This window comes from Asterias amurensis, chromosome 17, assembly GCF_032118995.1.
Source record: "Asterias amurensis chromosome 17, ASM3211899v1".
Taxonomy (NCBI): domain Eukaryota; kingdom Metazoa; phylum Echinodermata; class Asteroidea; order Forcipulatida; family Asteriidae; genus Asterias; species Asterias amurensis.
This window is the reverse complement of record NC_092664.1, coordinates 7014624-7036473: the sequence shown is the minus strand read 5'-3', so window position 1 is coordinate 7036473 and position 21850 is coordinate 7014624. Positions and strand designations below refer to the sequence as shown.

The 21850-nt window shown below is 39.1% G+C and overlaps 1 protein-coding gene and 1 long non-coding RNA gene across 4 annotated transcripts in view; both read left to right on the top strand.

Moving 5' to 3' along the window:
* Nucleotides 1–3355, top strand: part of LOC139949841 (myotubularin-related protein 9-like) — a 42932-nt gene extending 39577 nt beyond the window's left edge. For all 3 annotated transcript variants that reach the window (XM_071948386.1, XM_071948385.1, XM_071948384.1), the window contains exon 15: nucleotides 254–3355. In XM_071948386.1, coding sequence (XP_071804487.1) covers nucleotides 254–308 — 55 coding nt within the window. In that variant the 3' untranslated portion in view covers nucleotides 309–3355. The remainder of the gene's footprint in view (nucleotides 1–253) is intronic.
* A 3471-nt stretch (nucleotides 3356–6826) lies between these two features.
* Nucleotides 6827–8585, top strand: LOC139949573 (uncharacterized). Its single transcript, XR_011787557.1, has 3 exons — nucleotides 6827–6921; nucleotides 7649–7874; nucleotides 8476–8585. It is a non-coding gene; the product is annotated as an uncharacterized lncRNA (long non-coding RNA).
* The last annotated feature ends 13265 nt before the right edge of the window (nucleotides 8586–21850 follow it).

Genomic DNA, 21850 nt, shown 5'->3' with positions numbered 1-21850 from the left:
TCCATTTGTTACATATTGATTGCTACTGGTATTCAGCTGTCGATTGCTTATCCTGAAAATTCACGTAGAAATTTGGTTGGTAACCCTGTTTTTATTTTGGAAGAAATGTCATGCTGAGCAAATTTTTGTGCTCAGCAGCTCTGTGAAATTGGGCCCTGCTCCAACTAAATAGTACCGTTAGATTACTTTACATTCGGATTATATTTAATGGGGTTTTTCAAATGTTCAACTGTATCTTGATTTGTCCATACAGGCAGCTTGCTGAGTTACAGAAGGAAGCTCTGGAGAAGGGCCTGATTGGTGAATAGCTTTTACATCAACCCTCTTCAACTCAATCATCAAATGACAGTATAATTACGCAAACAAAAAGCCAAGCAGATTGGATCTGTTCACCTGAAAATAATAGAGATGGCAGTGCAATTTAATTGTGTGTAAAGCATCTAATGAAACAAGAATTGTTCATACTAATGTATAACGTTCTTTGGAAGCCCTGTAAAGTCACAAAAAGTATATTGTGTTTAGTACTCTAAATCAGCTTGATCATCAAATAGAAGCATGGTACATCTGCCAGTTGTAAAACAGCTTGCTTTTATCACTGAAAGTGAATTTGCCCATCAAAAAGCAGTTGCTTCTACATACCACTGATAAACCTGGAGGTTTATTTTCGCAAAAACAGGAACAATGCCATGTTTTTTTGTACTTAACACAAACAAAGATTTATTTGATTCCACAAATAGGGAGACAAATATTATTAGCGCTAGATAGATCAGTTGGTAGAGCGCTGGCATGTTAATCTGGAGGTTCAAATCCTGCTCTAGTCAATATGTCTATGTTCAACACAAAATGAAAAACTATCATATGTGTTCAGAGAATCTGAACAATACTTTATGGTGGTGAAAGTAAAATTCCATAAAGATTTCTTTGAGTTTTTTTTTTTCAATGGAATTTGCTGTCCCTGTTATGAAGAGGGCAGCTTAAGTACGAGGTATTGTTTGGTCTAGCCGTTTTTACAATCATCCAAACTTCTGTCCAATCACTTTTTATGCATAGGACAGCTATAGTCATTGAGCTATAATTGAACTATATTTGAACCCTCTGTAGGAGTACTTCTAGGTCAATCTTGCTTTTTGCAGATTTGGGTTGATGTAAAGAATGAATAAGACTTCTGAGCTTCCTGAAGAAACTGCAGGGCATTTGTGTAGCCAGGCCAAGAAAATTTGCCATTTTTTGTTTGAGAATCAATTGGCAGTTTAATTTTTGAAGAAAGCAAATTGTGTATATGTATACAGTAAGATATTTATATATTTAGAAATATGAATATGTTTTATAAAAGTATCAGTTGTTTGTAAATACATCGAATTTGAGAAAGTGAAATGCCTATTTAAGGTTTCCATACAGTTTGGCTAAAATATATGTTGATTTTTGTTGGAAGAGTTAAGAATTGCTCCTTGGAGCCAGCAGACCTGATTCTTCTGGAGGCAACCAAAGCAATTGCCTCCATGCCCCCTGGTCATTGCCTTGGTGCCCCTGAAATGCTCCAGTAGAAATTTACAATTTTCTGATAGGGTGCCCTTTACCAATGAGAACATGCCTTGGTGCCCTTGCCCTTTCAAAAACGAAGTATACGGGCCTGAGCCAGGATGTAAGATTGCAAACAATGGGGACTGGTTCCTATAATAATGTTTGAGGGGCACATTGGAATAAAAAACTGCAGCAGGTTAATGACTCGCTGGAAATTTTAGTCAGGAAACCTCACAATTTCGACAGGCTCCCATGAATGGCTATTTCCAATGAGCAACCTCCTTTTTGACCTTTAAGTGAGGGCATCCCACTGCCGTGATGTCATGCGCTTAAAGGCAGTGGACATTATTGGTAATTGTCAAAGACTAGCCTTCACAGTTGGTTTATCTCAACATATGCATAAAATAACAAACCTGTGAAAATTTGAGCTCAATCGGTCATCGAAGTTGCGAGATAATAATGAAATAAAATAACCCTTGTCACACAAAGTTGTTTGCGTTTAGATGGTTGATTTCGAGACCTCAAGTTCTAAATCTGAGGTCTCGAAATCAAGTTCGAGGAAAATTACTTCTTTCTCAAAAACTATGGCACTTCAGAGGGAGCCGTTTCTCACAGTGTTTTATACCATCAACCTCTCCCCATTACTAGTCACCAAGAAAAGTTTTATGACAATAATTATTTTGAGTAATTACCAATAGTGTCCACTGTCTTTAAGGTCAATATACATGTAAATATCTTGATACAATTGACAGACGTTTTAGCCTTATGTGTGTGTTGACTTTAAATGTAACGATGATGCCTTTACCAATATGATCAATGATGGGATGTGAATTGGAGATGGGTTTGAATACCATTCCAATTATTGAGGGTTTGTGTGGTATTGATGTACAAATCTATAAATTAATTATGGATTGTTAAATAATAATAATAATAGTAACATCAAAGACTTGTAATGCGCTAACTGCTGGGTGTTCAAGGCCAAGTAAAACCAAACACAAACGAAAGTAAATAGACACAACTAAATTAGTCCTTGTAATTTTGTGACATAGGATAAGTTTTGAGAAGAAGTTTGAATTTTGTGGTGAAAGACGAAATGGTAAGCTCCAAATTTCTGGAAGCAACAATTCCTTGCAGACCTGTGTAATACACTTGTATGTAAAAGATGGATGCCAGGGTTGCATTGAGACACTGATAATTTCTTACAACTTGTTGTTGCTAAAACCAACTTAATTAGTAAGAACTAAGAAAGTACACGTGTTGAGCTGCTGTTTATACATACATTTTCTGTGTGACACTTTTGGCGTACAGTATAAGCAGACTAAGAAAATTGAAACCAGGGCCAGAGCTGTTCTGCTTAAAGCACAACAAGTACTTATAAGTATAAGCACAGATCTGTGACTGGTTTCCATCTCAATTTTGCCTTGCAGAAAAATTGTCAGGCAACGTTTGCAATAAAGCAGCTCCTCTGAAATTGGAACAAGGCTTTCTAGTAACAATGGCTGATTTTAGCACTTTTTTGAAGGTCTCTCTGTCTTCAAACAGACAGGCCCTTAAAATCAAAATTGATAGAAATACAGAAAAAGAGAATCAGAAAAAGAGAATCAAACCCATTTGTCAGAATTTCAATTTTTTTTTGCTGGATTCAAAATCCTTGATAAATCCTTATTGATTTGAATCACTACAGTTGCAAATGAACTTGTTCACAGATGGAGCTGTTACAATCAAAATCACGCCAACATGTTTAAAAGTGTTTACATTTTGAAAATTTGCATGAATACTATTTGTAAGTAAGCTAGTACATAACTGATGCTGTACTGTTGTAAATGCTAATGTCTAATAAATGAATCAAATTCAATTTTGTATTTAAGAACAATGTCTGTTTCGATAGATACTTTAAAAATGCTTCTTCGAGTATTCGAGAGTTCAATCAACAAAATCAATCCCTGACCTCCCTTTCTCTGCAGTCGTCCAGCAGTTCGTTGACTGGCCTGAAATGAGTCAGAAAAACTGGAACCAGTGTCTCTTCTTTGATTGGCGCAAAAAGTAGTAGACAAATCTTGTTCAGTGAGACATTTTGGCGGATTTGACCAGAAAGTTTTGATTTTGATTTTTAATCACAAAAGCAAGGTGAAAAAAGTTGTTGCAGTGATATCGGTTTCTCCCTCTAGAGAAGTCCAATTAACACAATTTCAACTGTTTCTTTAAATCGATTCCCAAGTACCATCAACACAATTGGAACTGTTCCTTTAAATTGATCCCAAGTCCCATCAACACAATTTCAACTGTTCCTTTAAATTGATCCCAAGTACCATCAACACAATTGGAACTGTTCCTTTTAATAAATTCCACGCTATATTTTTAGTAGTCCCAACAACACTATTGGGGAACCCATCCCTTCAATCTAATGTGTTAGCACTAAATAAACTTGTTAAAGATAATAGTGTCAAACTAATTTGTATGTCAACGTCCCCCCTCCCCCGCCCTCCTGAAAGGTGCTTTGTCACAATGTTTATTCGGGAAATATTCCTCCGCTCGCTAGATTTGACTGTTGAAATAATAAGTTTTTCGGCATTAAATATGGGAATCAGCCAATAATAGTTAAACTATTTGACAGAAATGTATTTTTTAAGGTGAAAATTTAGCTTTGAAAATACTTTAAAATCACAAAAATAGGAACTTGATGATCTCGGCGTAAGTGTTTTGAGGTGTTATGCGGTCGTTTCCAAAAGATGGCGCAGAATCTTTTACACACGTGTGGCTAATTGTAGAGCCCAGTCGACAAAAAAACATGCACAAATCACACTTTTTAATCCACATGGACAAGTCGGCACAAACTACAAGTATCGCAGAACATTATGGTATGTTGTCCTTTTATTTATTTTATCGTTGTTGTAAATTCTGTTCTTAAGCGTAGTTTTTCTTCCAAATTAAAAGACACATTTTTTCACCCACCCATTCGCATTGCATTCTGGGTTGATGGAGAGCGGTGGCCATTTGATTTTTTACGAGCTGTCAAAAAAATAACCAGCACGACAAGCGTTGTTTACGCACCACGAACACTTCCTTGTTTTGGTTGTTTCCACCGCTTATTGTTGAGTAAACGTAGGTGTTTAGTGTCTGTAAATTTTAGCTGAACCTTTCATGTGGTATGTTAAAGCCAAATATTCATGACAAAAACTAAAGCTTTGTTTCATTTTATTTTTATTCACTGATTTAATTACAAAAGTAAAACACATTTTTACTTTACTTATTTTTATTTATTTAGTATCATTTTTATTATTTTATTTTTTGGGGTGGGCTGGGGTTGATAGCCATGTAAAAATACTTGTTTAAATTTACCTAAGGCTTTTTAGCCTTGTCCTAGGCTCTTTACGCTAGTTGCGATAACGTAACCTTCCTCCCGACGGCTGCCCAGGCCGGAGGGTTACGAGTCTCTTTCGAGCGGAAACGGTTGATCTGGTCCAACACCGACAATTTTGACAGCTAGTCACCAGATTTGCCCCATTTTTACCACTTTCAAAAATCATGACACAAATTCTGAGGGTACAAACTTAATCCGCAATGTCTAATGCAGCCTGCCATAATACTCAAAACAAAACACCATTGAGGAAATATTTCGAAAAAAAATGGACAAAAACTTACCAGAACCGGAGCGAAATTCACAGGTTCAAATGTCGAACCTGCGTGGGGCGGAGCTTTGGCTCTACATATGTGACGTGTAGTTCGTGGCAATGTGTATGCGTATGCGTATGTTATCCTTTCGCTCCGGTTCTGGTAAGTTTTTGCCCATTTTTTTTCGAAATATTTCCTTAATGGTGTTTTGTTTTGAGTATTATGGCAGGCTGCATTAGACATTGCGGATTAAGTTCGTACCCTCAGAATTTGTGTCATGATTTTCGAAAGTGGTAAAAATGGGGCAAATCTGGTGACTAGCTGTCAAAATTGTACGTGTTGGACCGGATCAACCGTTTCCGCTCGAAAGAGACTCGTAACCTTCCGGCCTGGGCGGCCGTCGAAAGGAGGGTTACGTTATCGCAACTACTTTACGCAAGCACCGGCCCGCTCTGAATTCATGAACTGCGGATACATGTAGATAATTTGCTGCACTGCATGTATTTGATACCGTGGGGTGGAAGCTTCGCTTGCATGGTTTTTTGAGGTTTCAATCTTATGACGGCTTCGTTTGTAGAACGAAAAACCATGCTGCGACGGCCCAAATCAAATACTGTTATGAAGGGTGCAGTATAGTATCTATGCAGTTCATGAGTTTGGAACGTGCCGATTGTTGCGTAAATTTACCTTGTGCTAATTAGCCTTTGACTTAACATGAATGAAAATATGAATGGTTTTAAATAAAAATCAATGTTTTGTATTAAGCATAAATGTTGCAAAATGTGCATCGCAAATGGATCGCAAAATTTGCGATGCACCTTTTAAAATTGCATAGCAAATCATCCAAATTGCATCGCAAATTGCGATGCGATACAGGGGAAATCGTTCACTGGTTCTTAAAATAAAAAGTTGCATCCCCACTATGTGTTGGCCTACGGTGGTTGAGCGTGAACACCAGTTCAATGGCAATATCACTAATCAGTCAGGTTATAACATCTGATAACTAAAAAAAAATTATTTTTCATATTTTTTATGGAGAAAAGTTTTGTTAGGAAGTGTTGTAATAAAATAGCCAAATATTTTGTTATTGTTATTGTTATTGTCACCCTTGGTGATACTGAATTTCAGCCCCTCGTTACTCGAAAATGAAGTAACAATAAGACAGAAACGATAATATTTTGCTTGTAAAGCATTGTTTGCTTTTTTGGTTCCAATCTTAAATACAAGCACCACCAGCCATACGTAACATGTACACATATTTGTTTAGGTTACACTTAAATTTGTCTGTTTACTTAAAAGCACAATTGGCAGATATCACAAAACTCTTTTTTTGGGGGGGGGCTGGGAGGAGGGGCCCAGGAGCCGCTCAAGCTAAACACAGCGTTTTTGTCATAGGTGCTCACACATTACAATGTACAGGGCTGGTGATAACATGATTACCATCATTTTTACTTGGCAAGTTGACTTCCAAACCGTGAGGATGGCAGACAGTAGCTGTGTGCTGTGGTGCATTGCAAGGGGCCATTACAAGTAGCTGCTTATTTTACTCGCAAGACAGATCTGTGAAGTAGATTCTGGTAACTTGTATTTAATTTACAGTCTTTTTCTGCTCATTAGATAAATCCATCAGCAATGAAACAGAAACCCGAGCTGTTCCTTAGTGGCGACCCCTCTGTAATCATGGAGCTGTGTCACCCTCTGCAGAATATCTGAACTGACAAAGAGTCAACCAACCGACCCGCCATCCAAGCCCCAAGCATGAATGTTGGCATTCTCAAAGATTCAAAGGTATGATAACATTGTTGCCCCTTACCCATTCAAACATGAAGCATCCCATGTCGCTGTTGCAGGCGACACGCTCACTCATATTTTTGATGAAGCAATTACACTGTAGTATCTTGGTCAAGGACACAAGTGTACAGTCTGTCCACCTCTGCTACACCTGTAGGTCAGCATGAGCTGTTTTTAGGGGAACAAAAGGGTAACGACAAGTTCTTAAACGGCCATTTAAAACCGGCAAAGCTGTGCCTCGTGATAAAGGCCCGAGCCGAATCACACGGCATATAGGCCCTGCAAGGTTTTAAATGGCAGTTTATAAAAGAACGAATCACTACTCATTCATTCCTATTCATAAATGCCTTTTTGGTTAAAAGGTGTAATAAAGTAAGAAACTCTGTAAAACTTGTACGTTTTCGGACAAGCTTGAGCTCTGTACGTACGTGTGTTGCACTATTATGACTGAGATGACAGTTTTCGAATCCGTTCGTGCGTGTAGTCTTGGTGCAAGACGTTTCTCTTTTCTTTTTCTTTTTTTTCACACTAAGTGCTGCAAACTCATCGACAGCGCCCAAACGAGAAACGATTTGCATCAAAACTAGCGCATGCTGGTCATTATCAACCACGACTGCCCCACGTGCTCTCCACCAATAGGAGAAGCGAAACTATCTGAGTTGTTTATGAATGACTATAACCCTGCATACATTTTATTGTTCTTATTTCATTTCTGTTCAAACAGGGTCTGACAAAACAGAATCTTGAGATGATGCTAAGAGGCACCCTGATGAACTCAAACCACTGGGTCATCCTTTGCAGGTGAACCCCTTGGAGAGAAGCAAACCCTCAAGAGTCAACCAACCGTCTTGCTCAATCCTTCTCCAGAGACACCCCTATACCTCCTAAGGGTCAACTGATCCTCCGCCAAAGCCAAAAGCATGAACGTTGGCAATCTCAAAGATCTGAAGGTATGATAAACGTTGTTTCCCCCTTTCCATTCAAACATAGTCTACCGCTCTCCCACATTTTTACCAACCACCACCAAGCAATAAAAATTTGCCTGCGGGGTATATTTTGGCCAGCGACCCAGATCTGTTAGGGGAAACTGAGCATGTATCAATTTGGTTTGTATTGATGTAATTGAGCAATGCATACTTGTTTTTGCTGCAACTTATTATCAGTTTGAATGGTATACCTATTGCATTACAGCTAGGGAAAAAACTCACTGATGATCAAGTGCCACAGCTGGGACTCGAATTACCCACATTCTGATGATCAAAAACACCATAGCTAATAAGTCAAGTGTTGTCAACTGCTTGACCATGACATGCCACTTTTGATCACTGTCAATACAAACTGTGATCAAACCCTCCCCTCAAACTGAGATTGAGGGTGCTTACAAATGTATGAGGTGCATTTTCACGGACATAAAAAACTGTTTTGGTTGAACTTGTTTTTGGTTGATCACTGGCCAATAACCAAAACAGTAGTTATGACTGCCAAACGCAGTTATCGTGTGGCAAAGACTGTAACCCTGCATGTATTTTTTTTTTTTTCTTTGTCAAACAGGATCCATGTATGACAAAACAGAATCCTGAGATGATGCTGCGAGGCACCCTGTGATGAACTCAAACCACTGGGTCATCCTTTGCAGTTGAACCCCTTGGAGAAGCAAACCCTCAAGAGTCCACCAACCGTCTTGCTCAATCCTTCTCCAGAGACACCCCTACTCCGCCCAAGAGTCCACCAACCGTCTTCTTTAAGCCTTCTGGAGAGACATCCTCCTAGAAGACGGAGACCCAAACTACACCTGGAAGAGTAGACTACATGGATCTAATACAATCAAAGGTATGATGAACTGATGAATTAAAGACTGATGATATTTTACTGATGACAAGCTGTGATTCTCTTGGCTTTTCCTGATTTCAAGATCTTCTCAAAGCCACCTTGAGGCAAAATTTGTAAATAAAAGTTTACCGGTCATCAAAGGAAGAAAAACAAAATATTTAAGCATTACAACTCTTTTTCTTTTCTTTTATCCTCCAGAGATCAACTAATCCAGACAGAGAGTGTCGGATCTCCATTCAAGTTCCAGTCCATCACCAGTGGAGATGCAGTGTTGGTCAACAGTGTTTGTAGCTTTGAATTTATAACTACTTGTATCTGGGATGGATCTGAAGGTTAAATGTATTTTTAACAAGATAATGAAGGCTTTTCTTAAGGAGCGTCATTGTCTGCAAGATTGATATGTGCACATCCTGAGTGGCGTGAGTCATACACACTTTCCTTGTGTGGTGACCCACCTATATTTTCCTTGTATGGTGAATCATTCGTACTTTCCTTGTGTGGTGATCTACCTATATTTTCCCATGGTGAATCTTTCATACTTTCCTTGTGTGGTGGTCTACCTATATTTACCCATGGTGAACCGTTCATACTTTCCTTGTGTGGTGATCTACTTATACTTTCCTTGCATGGTGAATCATTCATACTTTCCTTGTGTGGTGATCTACCTATATTTCCCTTGTATGGTGAATCATTCATACTTTCCTTTTGTGATGATCTACCTATATTTACCCATGGTGAATCAATCATACTTTCCTTGTGTGGTGACCCACCTATATTTTCTTTGTATGGTGAATCATTCATACTTTCCTTGATTGGTGATCTACCTATATTTACCCATGGTGAATCACTCATACTGTTCTTGTGTGGTGAATCATCCAAATCAAAGTTCCAAGTTGAAATGTACTACCCTTAGCTTTATGTAGGAATGTTTTTTCTCACTATTCTAGCTCATTCATTTAGGCTATTCAATTTAGATGTGCTGATGTATGGAGTTGACAAACTTGGTTGCCATATAGTGGAGCCGGATGGGACTTTTTTCCCCAGAGGGTATTAGATAGGCGGGGTTTTCGCCCATCTCATACATCAGCAGTTAGCAGCCATGCAACTTTTCAGCCTATTAGCTGACTTTTTTTGGTTTTGGTTTTCTCAGCCATTGAAAATTAAAAAACGCAGTACAAAAACTTGCTGTGCCTGTTTCTGGAAATACAAATTTTGTTGTCAAAATACAGAGTTGCATGTGTGAAGTAGGTGACAGTGTCTAAATAGTTTCATTTTGTGTCAAAGAAGAACTAAAAACAGTACAAAATCTTGCTGTTTCTGGAAATACAATTTTTGTTTTTTGGCCAAAATACAAAGTACAGACTCCATGTCTGAAATAGGTGGCACTTTAGTGTCTTAATAGGTTTGCTAGGTGTCAAAGAAAATTTGACATTTCATCCTAGGGGTATTTAGTTAAAAATGTTGTCAATGATAATTCATTTCAGGTGTATTCCAATAAACTGGAGATTCACAATACTAAAATGATGAATCACCAATGCTTCCCCTTTGTCATGTTTGTGTGCGAAGTTATCAACACTTTCACATAATATGTAATGAATTATCAATGCTTTCCTTTTGTGATGAGTTATCAACACTTTCACATGTGTGATAAATTATCAATGCTTTCCTTTTGTGATGAGTTATCAACACTTTCACATGTGTGATAAATTATCAATGCTTTCCTTTTGTGATGAGTTATCAACACTTTCACTTGTGTGATAAATTATCAATGCTTTCCTTTCATAATGAGTTATCAACACTTTTACATGTGTGATAAATTATCAATGCTTCCCTTTTGTGATGAGTTATCAACACTTTCACTTGTGTGATAAATTATCAATGCTTTCCTTTTATGATGAGTTATCAACACTTTCACATGTGTGATAAATTATCAATGCTTCCCTTTTGTGATGAGTTATCAACACTTTCACATGTGTGATAAATTATCAATGCTTCCCTTTTGTGATGAGTGTTCAACACTTGTAAATGTGATAAATTATCAAAGCTTTCCTTTTATGATGAGTTATCAACACTTTTACATGTGTGATGAATTATCAATGAGTCCCTTCCGTGGTGAAATATCAACACTTGACTGTGTGGGTGAACTACCGATAGCTCCCTCACAGTAAGATACCAACACTTCCACTTGTGTTGTATATTATTGATACCCTTCTGAATGGGGATCTACCCATATATCCCTTGAGTATAATATAATGTTAACACTCAAACTTCACTTGAATCATACACACATTCCCTTGTGTGGAAAATCACTCATACCTCCTTTAGTGTGGTGATCGACCCATACTTCAAAGTGTTGCTGCGCTTTGAAATCTCCTCTTGTTGTCAAAGTAGTCAGTGTCAATTAAAGTATGTACAATCTTAGGAGTCAAAGTATAAAATTAGTCTAGTTAGTTATACATGTAGTTCATGTTTCAGGGTGTGCCAATAATCTTGTGTGGTTAACTACTCACACTTTCCTTTGTGTGGTGATTATCCTATTCGTTACACTGTGGTAAATGACACTTCCCCTTGTGTTGTGAGTTACATTTTATCTGTGTGGTGAACTATCCATACTACCCCTTGTATGGTGACAATAACCACTTGGACTTGTGTTTAGATTTACCCACACTTCTCCCTGTGTGGTGAATCACTAAAATATTCCCCTTGTGTCCCAAGATCCATCCCATTATCCGCACAAAGGTGTATGATTCCAATAAAGGCATGCATTCAAAGTTAATCAAAATTCTTAGAATATCAAAGAAAAATTTCCCCTTGCAGATAATCGGGGACTCTGATTGTCTTCTTGGGAAACAGTTTTACCAGTTGGAGAGCACTCTAAATGAAACTGTTGCGAGACAATTGAACATTTTTTTGCATAATTTTTGGATGATCATATAATTGATACCTACCCTTGCGGATAATCAGGGCACTCTGATTGTCTTCTTGGGAAACAGTTTTACCAGTTGGAGAGCACTCTGATTGAAACTGTTGCGAGACAATTGAACAATTTTTTGCATAATTTTTGGATGATCATATAATTGATACCTACCCTTGCGGATAATCAGGGCACTCTGATTGTCTACTAGGGAAACAGTTTTACCAGTCAGAGAGCACTCTGATTGAAACTGTTCAATTTTTTGCTGAAATTTAAGATGCTAAGAATCATATGTCTTTGTGTAATTAATTTAATGTAACTAGTTTTAATGTACGAGTTGCTCCTACCAAAGAATGAGACCATGAAAAATAGTGTTTTAATTAAAATAATGATTTTTCTCGCGAGCAAAGTCCTTATTTCAAACATAAAAACGCAATTAGTAAAATCTCAGTATCTTGCAATATGTCGACTCTTCTATCCAAAAAAAGGACTGATCAAACTTATTTTTTTGTGTTTTTTTTTTGTTAAATCTCAGTAAGTGTTTTCAAAAAGTGTGGATTTGATTTTTCTTATGAGATAAGTTATTAACGTTTGTCAGAAATTGAGCAAAATTATGGAAATCTCAGTATCTTGCAGAGATATAGAAATTTCTATCAAATCCAATGATAAAATTCCCTAACTTGTACTTTGTTTCATTTGGGTTTTAACTCTTAAAGATATTGAGAATATTTTTCAGAGTTCAAGGTAAAACCACAGAAATACCTATTTGACTCATTGTGTAGGAGCAGCTCATTCTGATTAGTTTTTCATGTATGTAATTAGGGCCTCATCCAAACCCTCTGAAAAACTCGCAGAGTTGTGCAAACACCTGTGCCTGTTGGTGGACCCCCTCGGCTGCCTGGAACAAGTGTTGGTCCTGCTGGCCTGGGTGCAATGGGAGGTATGTTCTCTGTTCACTGAAATTCAATTTGATGCACCACTAGTGTTTTGTTTCACTGGTGTAATACCTTACAAATTTGATGAGCTAGAGCGAAGCAGTTTTTGGATGCATACATACTAGCGCATTTCGAGCTGGAAAGTAGTGGTTGGTCCCTAAAATGTTTGGTTCGGTAAGATCTCTCAAGACGTCGGGATGAGGGCCCCTTATCATTTAGCCTTTTGTTGGTCACGTCACTCTTTTGTTCTCTAGTAAACAGGTTTGTGCTGGGGATCTTAATAGATCAACAAAGGTACCAAAAGATGTCTTCGCTTGAGCCAATGGAATCTGGACTTGGTGGATGGTGAGGACTTCTGATCAGTTGATGATATGATGGCTGGAGAAACGTGTTCTGCTTGGTCATGCCACTTCACAACAAAATATCTAGTAAGAACACCGTTTTTATTGCCTTTTGATACAAAAGATGACATTGGATTCCTATTATACAGATTGGTTGGTTTTTAGAAGAGGTCAAGGTTTGCATATTCTCTACACTTTCATTGTGTTTGGAATTACCCATACTTGCCCTGGTATTGCATATTCTCTTAACTTTCAAATAAATTTTGAATTACCCATACTTCCCCTGGTGTTGCGTATTTTCTACACTTTCACATGTGTTTTGAATTACCCATACTTCCCCTGCCTTTGCGTATTCTCTTCACTTTCGCTTGTGTTTTGAATTACCCATAATTCCCCTGCGGTTGCGTATTCTCTTCACTTTCGCTTGTGTTTTGAATTACCCATAATTCCCCTGCGGTTGCGCATTCTCTTCACTTTCACTTGTGTTTTGAATTACCCATGCTTCCCCCTGGTTATGCGTATTCACTACACTTTCACCTGTGTTTAGATTTACCCATAATTCCACCTGCTGTTGCGTATTTTCTACACTTTCACTCGTGTATTGAATTACCCATAATTCCCCCTGCTGTTGTGTATTCTCTACACTTTCACTTGTGTTTTGAATTACCCAAAGTTCCCCTGGTTATGGTATTCTCTTCAATTTCACATGTGTTTTGAATTACCCATAATTCCCCTGCCGTGGCATATTCTCTTCACTTTCACCTGTGTTTTGAATTAACCCATAATTCCCCCTGCTGCCCTGCTGTTGCGTATTCTCTACACTTTCACCTGTGTTTTGAATTACCCATAATTCCCCCTGCTGTTGCGTATTCTCTTCACTTTCACCTGTGTTTTGAATTACCCATAATTCCCCTTGCTGTTACATATATTCTCTACACTTTTACTTGTGTTTTGAATTACCCATAATTCCCCCCTGCTGTTGCGTATTCTCTTCAATTTCACATGTGTTTTGAATTACCAATACTTCCCGCTGGTTATGCGAATTCTGTTCACTTACACTTGTGTTTAGAATTACCCATAATTCCCTCTGCTGTTGCGTATTCTCTGCACTTTCACCTGTGTTTTGAATTATCAATAATTCCCCCTGCTGTTGCTTATATTCTCTACACTTTCACTTGTGTTTTGAATTACCCATAGTTCCCCCTGCTGTTGCGTATATTCTCTACACTTTCACTAGTGTTTTGAATTACCCATAATTCCCCCTGCTGTTGCGTATTCTCTACACTTTTACTTGTGTTTTAAATTACCCACAATTCCCCTGTTGTTGCATATATTCTCTACACTTTCACTTGTGTTTTGAATTACCCATAATTCCCCCTGCTGTTGCGTATTCTCTACACTTTCACTAGTGCTTTGAATTACCCATAATTCCCCTGCTGTGGCGTATTCTCTACACTTTCACTGTTGTACTTGTGTTTTGAATTACCCATACTTCCCCTGGTCATGCGTATTCTCTTCAATTTCACATGTGTTTTGAATTACCAATACTTCCCCCTGGTTATGCGAATTCTGTTCACTTACACTTGTGTTTAGAATTACCCATAATTCCCTCTGCTGTTGCGTATTCTCTACACTTTCACCTGTGTTTTGAATTACCCATAATTCCCCCTGCTGTTACATATATTCTCTACACTTTCACTTGTGTTTTGAATTACCCATAATTCCCCCTGCTGTTGCGTATTCTTTACAATTTCACTTGTGTTTTGAATTACCAATACTTCCCCCTGGTTATGCGAATTCTGTTCACTTTCACTTGTGTTTAGAATTACCCATAATTCCTACTGCTGTTGCATATTCTCTGCACTTTCACCTGTGTTTTGAATTATCAATAATTCCCCCTGCTGTTGCGTATTCTCTACACTTTCACTTTGTGTTTTGAATTACCAATACTTCCCCCTGGTTATGCGAATTCTGTTCACTTACACTTGTGTTTAGAATTACCCATAATTCCTACTGCTGTTGCATATTCTCTGCACTTTCACCTGTGTTTTGAATTATCAATAATTCCCCCTGCTGTTGCGTATTCTCTACACTTTCACTTGTGTTTTGAATTACCCATAGTTCCCCCTGCTGTTGCGTATTCTCTACACTTTCACTAGTGTTTTGAATTACCCATAATTCCCCCTGCTGTTGTGTATTTTCTACACTTTCACTTTTTTTTAAAATTACCCACAATGCCCCTGTTGTTGCATATTCTCTACACTTTCACTTGTGTTTTGAATTACCCATAATTCCCCTGCTGTTGCGTATTCTCTACACTTTCACTAGTGTTTTGAATTACCCATAATTCCCCTGCTGTTGCGTATTCTCTACACTTTCACTAGTGTTTTGAATTACCCATAATTCCCCTGCTGTTGCGTATATTCTTTACACTTTCACCTGTGTTTTGAATTATCCATAATTCCCCTGCTGTGGCGTATTCTCTACACTTTCACTGTTGTACTTGTGTTTTTAATTACCCATAATTCCCCCTGCTGTTGCGTAAATTCTCTACACTTTCATTTGTGTTTTGAATTACCCATAATTCCCCCTGCTGTTGCGTATTATCTACACTTTCACTAGTGTTTTGAATTACATATAACTCCCCCTGCTGTTGCGTATATTCTCTACACTTTCACTTGAGTTTTGAATTACCCATAATTCCCCCTGCTGTTGCGTATTCTCTACACTTTCACTAGTGTTTTGAATTACCCATAATTCCCCCTGCTGTTGCGTATCCTCTACACTTTCACTTGTGTTTTGAATTACCCATAATTCCCCCTGCTGTTGCGTAATCTCTACACTTTCACTTGTGTTTTGAGTTACCCATAATTCCCCCTGCTGTTGCGTATTCTCTACACTTTCACTTGTGTTTTGAATTACCTAAATCTTCCCCTGCTGTTGCGTATTCTCTACACTTTCACTTTGTGTTTTGAATTACCAATACTTCCCCCTGGTTATGCGAATTCTGTTCACTTTCACTTGTGTTTAGAATTACCCATAATTCCCCCTGCTGTTGCGTATTCTCTACACTTTCACTTGTGTTTTGAATTACCCATAATTCCCCCTGCTGTTACGTATATTCTCTACACTTTCACTTGTGTTTTGAATTACCCATAATTCCCCCTGCTGTTGCGTATTCTCTACACTTTCACTTGTGTTTTGAATTACCCATAACTCCCCCTGCTGTTGCGTATATTCTCTTCACTTTCACTTGTGTTTTGAATTACCCATAATTCCCCCTGCTGTTGCGTAATCTCTACACTTTCACTTTTGTTTTGAGTTACCCATAATTCCCCCTGCTGTTGCGTATTCTCTACACTTTAACTTGTGTTTTGAATTACCTAAATCTTCCCCTGCTGTTGCGTATTCTCTACACTTTCACTTTGTGTTTTGAATTACCAATACTTCCCGCTGGTTATGCGAATTCTGTTCACTTTCACTTGTGTTTAGAATTACCCATAATTCCCCCTGCTGTTGCGTATTCTCTACACTTTCACTGTTGTACTTGTGTTTTGAATTACCCATAACTTCCCCTGCTGTTGCGTATTCTCTACACTTTCACTTGTGTTTTGAATTACCCATAATTCCCCCTGCTGTTGCGTAATCTCTACACTTTCACTTGTGTTTTGAATTACCCATAACTTCCCCTGCTGTTGCGTATTCTCTACACTTTCACTTTGTGTTTTGAATTACCAATACTTCCCCCTGGTTATGCGAATTCTGTTCACTTTCACTTGTGTTTAGATTTACCCTTAATTCCCCCTGCTGTTGCGTATATTCTCTACACTTTCACTTGTGTTTTGAATAACCCATAATTCCCCCTGCTGTTGCGTATTCTCTACACTTTCACCGTTGTACTTGTGTTTTGAATTACCCATAATTCCCCCTGCTGTTGCGTATATTCTCTACACTTTCACTTGTGTTTTGAATTACCCATAATTCCCCCTGCTGTTGCGTATTCTCTACACTTTCACTTGTGTTTTGAATTACCCATAATTCCCCCTGCTGTTGCGTATATTCTCTACACTTTCACTTGTGTTTTGAATTACCCATAATTCCCCCTGCTGTTGCGTATTCTCTACACTTTCACTTGTGTTTTGAATTACCCATAATTCCCCCTGCTGTTGTGATATTCTCTACACTTTCACTTGTGTTTTGAATAACCCATAATTCCCCCTGCTGTTGCGTATTCTCTACACTTTCACCGTTGTACTTGTGTTTTGAATTACCCATAATTCCCCCTGCTGTTGCGTATATTCTCTACACTTTCACTTGTGTTTTGAATTACCCATAATTCCCCCTGCTGTTGCGTATTCTCTACACTTTCACTTGTGTTTTGAATTACCCATACTTCCCCTGGTGTTGCGTATTCTGTACACTTTCCCATGTGTTTTGAAATAACCATGCCCTGCGGTGTTGGTGTTTCCTATAACAAGACATGTTTTGTGGCGACCCATACCTTCTTCGAGTGGTCAATTTATCACGATTAATCTTAGCCCTGTTGAAGTATTTGGTCAATGTCTGTGTTCGTAGAGTATGGTAGACTTAATACTGATCCAATGTCATCTCCAGTATCATTTATTGGCAAACGTGCAGTGAGAAAACATCACTACTTATCATGCTCAAATTTGTGACGTTTGCGTTAATACGTCAGCCCTTTTTCAGAAGGCTTTCAGTTACTTGCTTCACACACAATTGGTAACAAAATGGCTGCCCATTACAGAACTTGTTTCTCCGACCAGCACATCATCATCTGGATAGAAGTTGTCATCATCTGCCGAGTTAGGATCCCATTGGAACAAGCTTTGACACCTCTTGGCACCACCAGTGCAGCTTGGTTGCGAAACCACAATCGGTGAAATCCTAAGCACTCTTGAGGGCACCATTTCATTTAAGCAAGCAACAACTACTTTCTGCTCAGCACTTCTGCGCCTAAAACAAAGCGACAAATTGCGTCTAGCTCGTTAGATTTGTAAGACAGTACACCATTGTTACAAACCACTAGTAGCGCATCTAATTGAACTTCACTGAACAGAGAACATATCCACCATTGCACTTTGGCCTTTGGATCATCACAAGTTCCAGGTGGCCGAGGGGGTCCACCGACAAGCACAGGTGTTTGCACGACTCTGCTTTTTTTTTGGCCAAAATTTTCAATAAAAAACTAAACAGAACTCTCCTTGTAACTTGTGTTTTATTTGCATCAACCCTCCCCCCCCCCCCAATTCAAATAAGCCCATCTTATCTCGATGGAACCCACCCCAACTATAAGGAGCAATGTTGGGCCCCCTACAGTGTGGGGGTGGGTTCCATCGGGTTAAGATGGACCCTCAGGCCACCATGTTTAACTACAATGCAATTGGGTATGTATTAAGTCGCTTTTAGCTAAGTATTTTTGCGCATATGAAATTAGCTGTTAAAATAACACACACCCATTGCTGCACTGTGTTCAAATATGGCAGCCAAGTAGACGACTCAAGTAATAAAGAGATATTAGTCTTCAACTTCAGGGCAACCAAAAAATAATTTGATTCACCCCTAAAAATAAGCCTTTATTTGCGTACACACAAAACCAAACTTGAAATGTTTAAATAACCTTTGTACACCTGTTCAGGCAAAAATTTATGAAGCCATAAGGCTATAGCCTTGCATTCATTTTAGGCAAAATTTGATAGAACTACCCATTGCACCTATTTTTAGGCAAAATTTGATAAAGCCACACTTTCAGACAAAATTTGATAAAACCACAAGGTCTTGCACTCATTTTTAGGCAAAATTTGATAAAACCATAAGGCTATAGCCTTGCACCCATTTTTAGACAAAATTTGATAAAACCATAAGGCTATATAGCCTTGCACCCATTTTTAGACAAAATTTGATAAAACCACACTTTCAGACAAAATTTGATAAAACCACAAGGCCTTGCACCCATTTTTAGGCAAAATTTGATAAAACCATAAGTCTACAGCCTTGCACCCATTTTTAGACAAAATTTGATAAAACCATAAGGCTATAGCCTTGCACCCATTTATAGGCAAAATTTGATAAAATCACCCATTTTAAGGCAAAATTTAATAAAACTATAAGGCTATAGCCTTGCACCCATTTTTAGGCAAAATTTGATAAAACCATAAGGCTATATTTAGCCTTACACACATTTTCAAGCAAACTTTGTTAAAGCCACATTTTAGGGCATAACTTGATAAAACTGCATTTTCAGGCAAAATATGATAAAGCCACATTTTCAGGCAAAATGTTAAAAAACCATAAGGTTATATATAACCTTGCACACATTTTCAGGCAAAATTTTGAAAGCCACATTTTCAGGCAAAATATGATAAAAGCCTTGTCCACATTTTCAGGCAAAATTTGATAAAACCATATGGCATAACGCAATCGTTTTAATTACAAAATATTTCAATCAACATTTCTACAAACATTACAGAGGCATTATCTACTTATAAATTCATATTTCCCTACTGTCAGGTACAAAAACACTTATCTACTGGCATGTCAAGCGAACACCCTCGGGGTGTTAACTCTGACACAATGAATACTAATGGGGTGGGAAAAGTCCAGATCGAGGTTATTGTATACACAACTGATAAAGTAAAACATAACAGTTATGCAAAACATAAACATGATTCATTACATTCCGAGGTGATCCATCAATAGTAATATCTAAACCGACCCATAATCTTGTAATTAAGTACACCATTGCAAGCAACATATTTTAGTCACAAATTTGGTCTATTCATCCTGGTTAGGTTTGTTCAATTAGCAGGGCTACCAACGTGCAGGTCCCAGGATACCGGCCCCACGCGCTTTTCGAGATCATCGGGGCCATTGCACCGCTCTCCCGAGCGGGTCCGGTCCGCCACCCCAGGGTTACCCAGGGCAGTCCCCTACCTTACTAAGGCGGTCCGCTAGCCGAAAAGACTAGGGACTACTTCCGTTGGTCAACCATTTGTGATAACATTGGCCCTCCTAAGGAAAGGAGCCCGAATGCACCTTTAAGATCAACCACCCAGCGGCCCGAGCCGGAAGTAGGACCCCACATGCCACGTGCATGTGTCCAGGTCCCTTTAATCTGTCGAGTTGACGCACCACTAAGTTAGCGCAAACAAACGCGAATGTGCTTGTTATTTGCAATGGTGCATGTAGTTACAAGATTTTAGGTCTATTTGGTTATTACTACTGATGAATCACCTGAGAATCAAATGAAAAATGTAATGTTTTTCATTACTGCAATACTTAACTTCATCGGTTGTATATAAATTAACCCCTAATCTAGTAATTTTGGTCCAAAATAAGTATACTTTGTGTCTATCTTAACAGCCCACTAGATACCAATTAGAAAAACACAACAAATAAAACTATCTACGTAAAGTCAGACAGAGAGTAACCATCTGTTTAGCTAAACAGAGTGTGTGCAATCTGACAAATGCAGACAGAGAGAGAGCCTAGTGCACAAAAATGGACAGAAAAGTGCCCTCTGACACAAATTTTGACAGAAAGTGTGCCCTCCACTCAAAGTCGATAAGAGTGCACGAAGTCAGAAAGAAAGTGTGCCCTCAGCACTAAGTCGACCAGAGAGTGTGGCCTTTGCACAAAGTTGGGCAGAGAATGTGCCTTTAGCACAAAGTCGGACAGAGAATGTGCCCGTTGCACAAAGTTGGGTAGAGTGTGCCCTGTGCACCAAGTTTGGCAGAGAATGTGCCAACTGCACAAAAGTGAGGCAGAGAGTTTGTCCGCTGCACAACATCGTTTAGAGAGTGTGCCCCTCTGCACAAATTTGGCAGAAAGTTTGCCCTCTTCACAAAGTAAAGGCAGAGACTTTCCCCTTTGCACAAAGGCAAGCAGAGAATTTGCCCCCTGCACAAAGTCTGGCAGAGAGTTTACCCTCTGCACAAAGCTTGACAGAGAGTGTGCAATCTGCACAATGTCTGGCAGAGTGTGCCAACTGCACAAAGGTCATGCAGAGAGTATGCCCTTTGCACAATGTTGGGCAGAGAGTTTGCCCTTTAAACAAAGTCGGCCTAGAGAGTGCCGATTGCAAAAAAGGGCGGCAGAAAGAGTCCATACAGCACAAATTCAGGCAGAGACTGTGCCCTTTGAACAAAGTTCGGCAGAGAGTTTGCCCCTTGCACAAAGTTGGGCAGAGAGTGTGCCCTCTGCACAAAAGTTGGCAAAGAGTGTGGCAACTGCACATTGTTGTGCAGAGAGTGTACCCTTTGCACAAAGTTGGGCAAAGAGTTTGCCCTTCGGACAAGGTCCGCCCAGCATGTGCCGACTGCAAAAAGTGTGGCAGAAAGAGTGCTTACAGCACAAAGTTGGGCAGAGAGTTTGCTTTCTGCACAAAGCTTGACAGAGAGTGTGCCCTCTGCACAAGTCGTGCAGAGAGTGTGCCAACCGCACATTGTCGGGCAGAGAGTGTGCCCTTTCCACAAAGTTGGGCACAGTGTTTGGCCTACAAAGCTCGACAGAGAGTTTGCTTCCTGCACAAAGTTGGGCAGTGAGTTTGCCCTCTGCACAAAGTTCGACAGAGAGTTTGCTTCCTGCACAAAGTTGGGCAGAGAGTTTGCCCTCTACACAAAGCTCAACTGAGGGTGTTCCCATCGCATAAAGTCGGAAAGATACCGTGACCCCTGTACAAAGTCGGGCAGACTGTGTGCCCTCTGCACAAAGTGGGGTGGAGAGTTTGCCCTTTCCAGAAAGTCGGCCAAAAGTGTGCGGCCTGCAAAGCGTGTAGCAGAATGAGTCCCTACAGCCGCAGTAAGGGGAGACTGTGCCCTTGTAGAGAGTTGGCCCCCTGAACAAAGTCAGGCAAAGACTGAACCCTCTGCACAAAACCTTGGCACAAA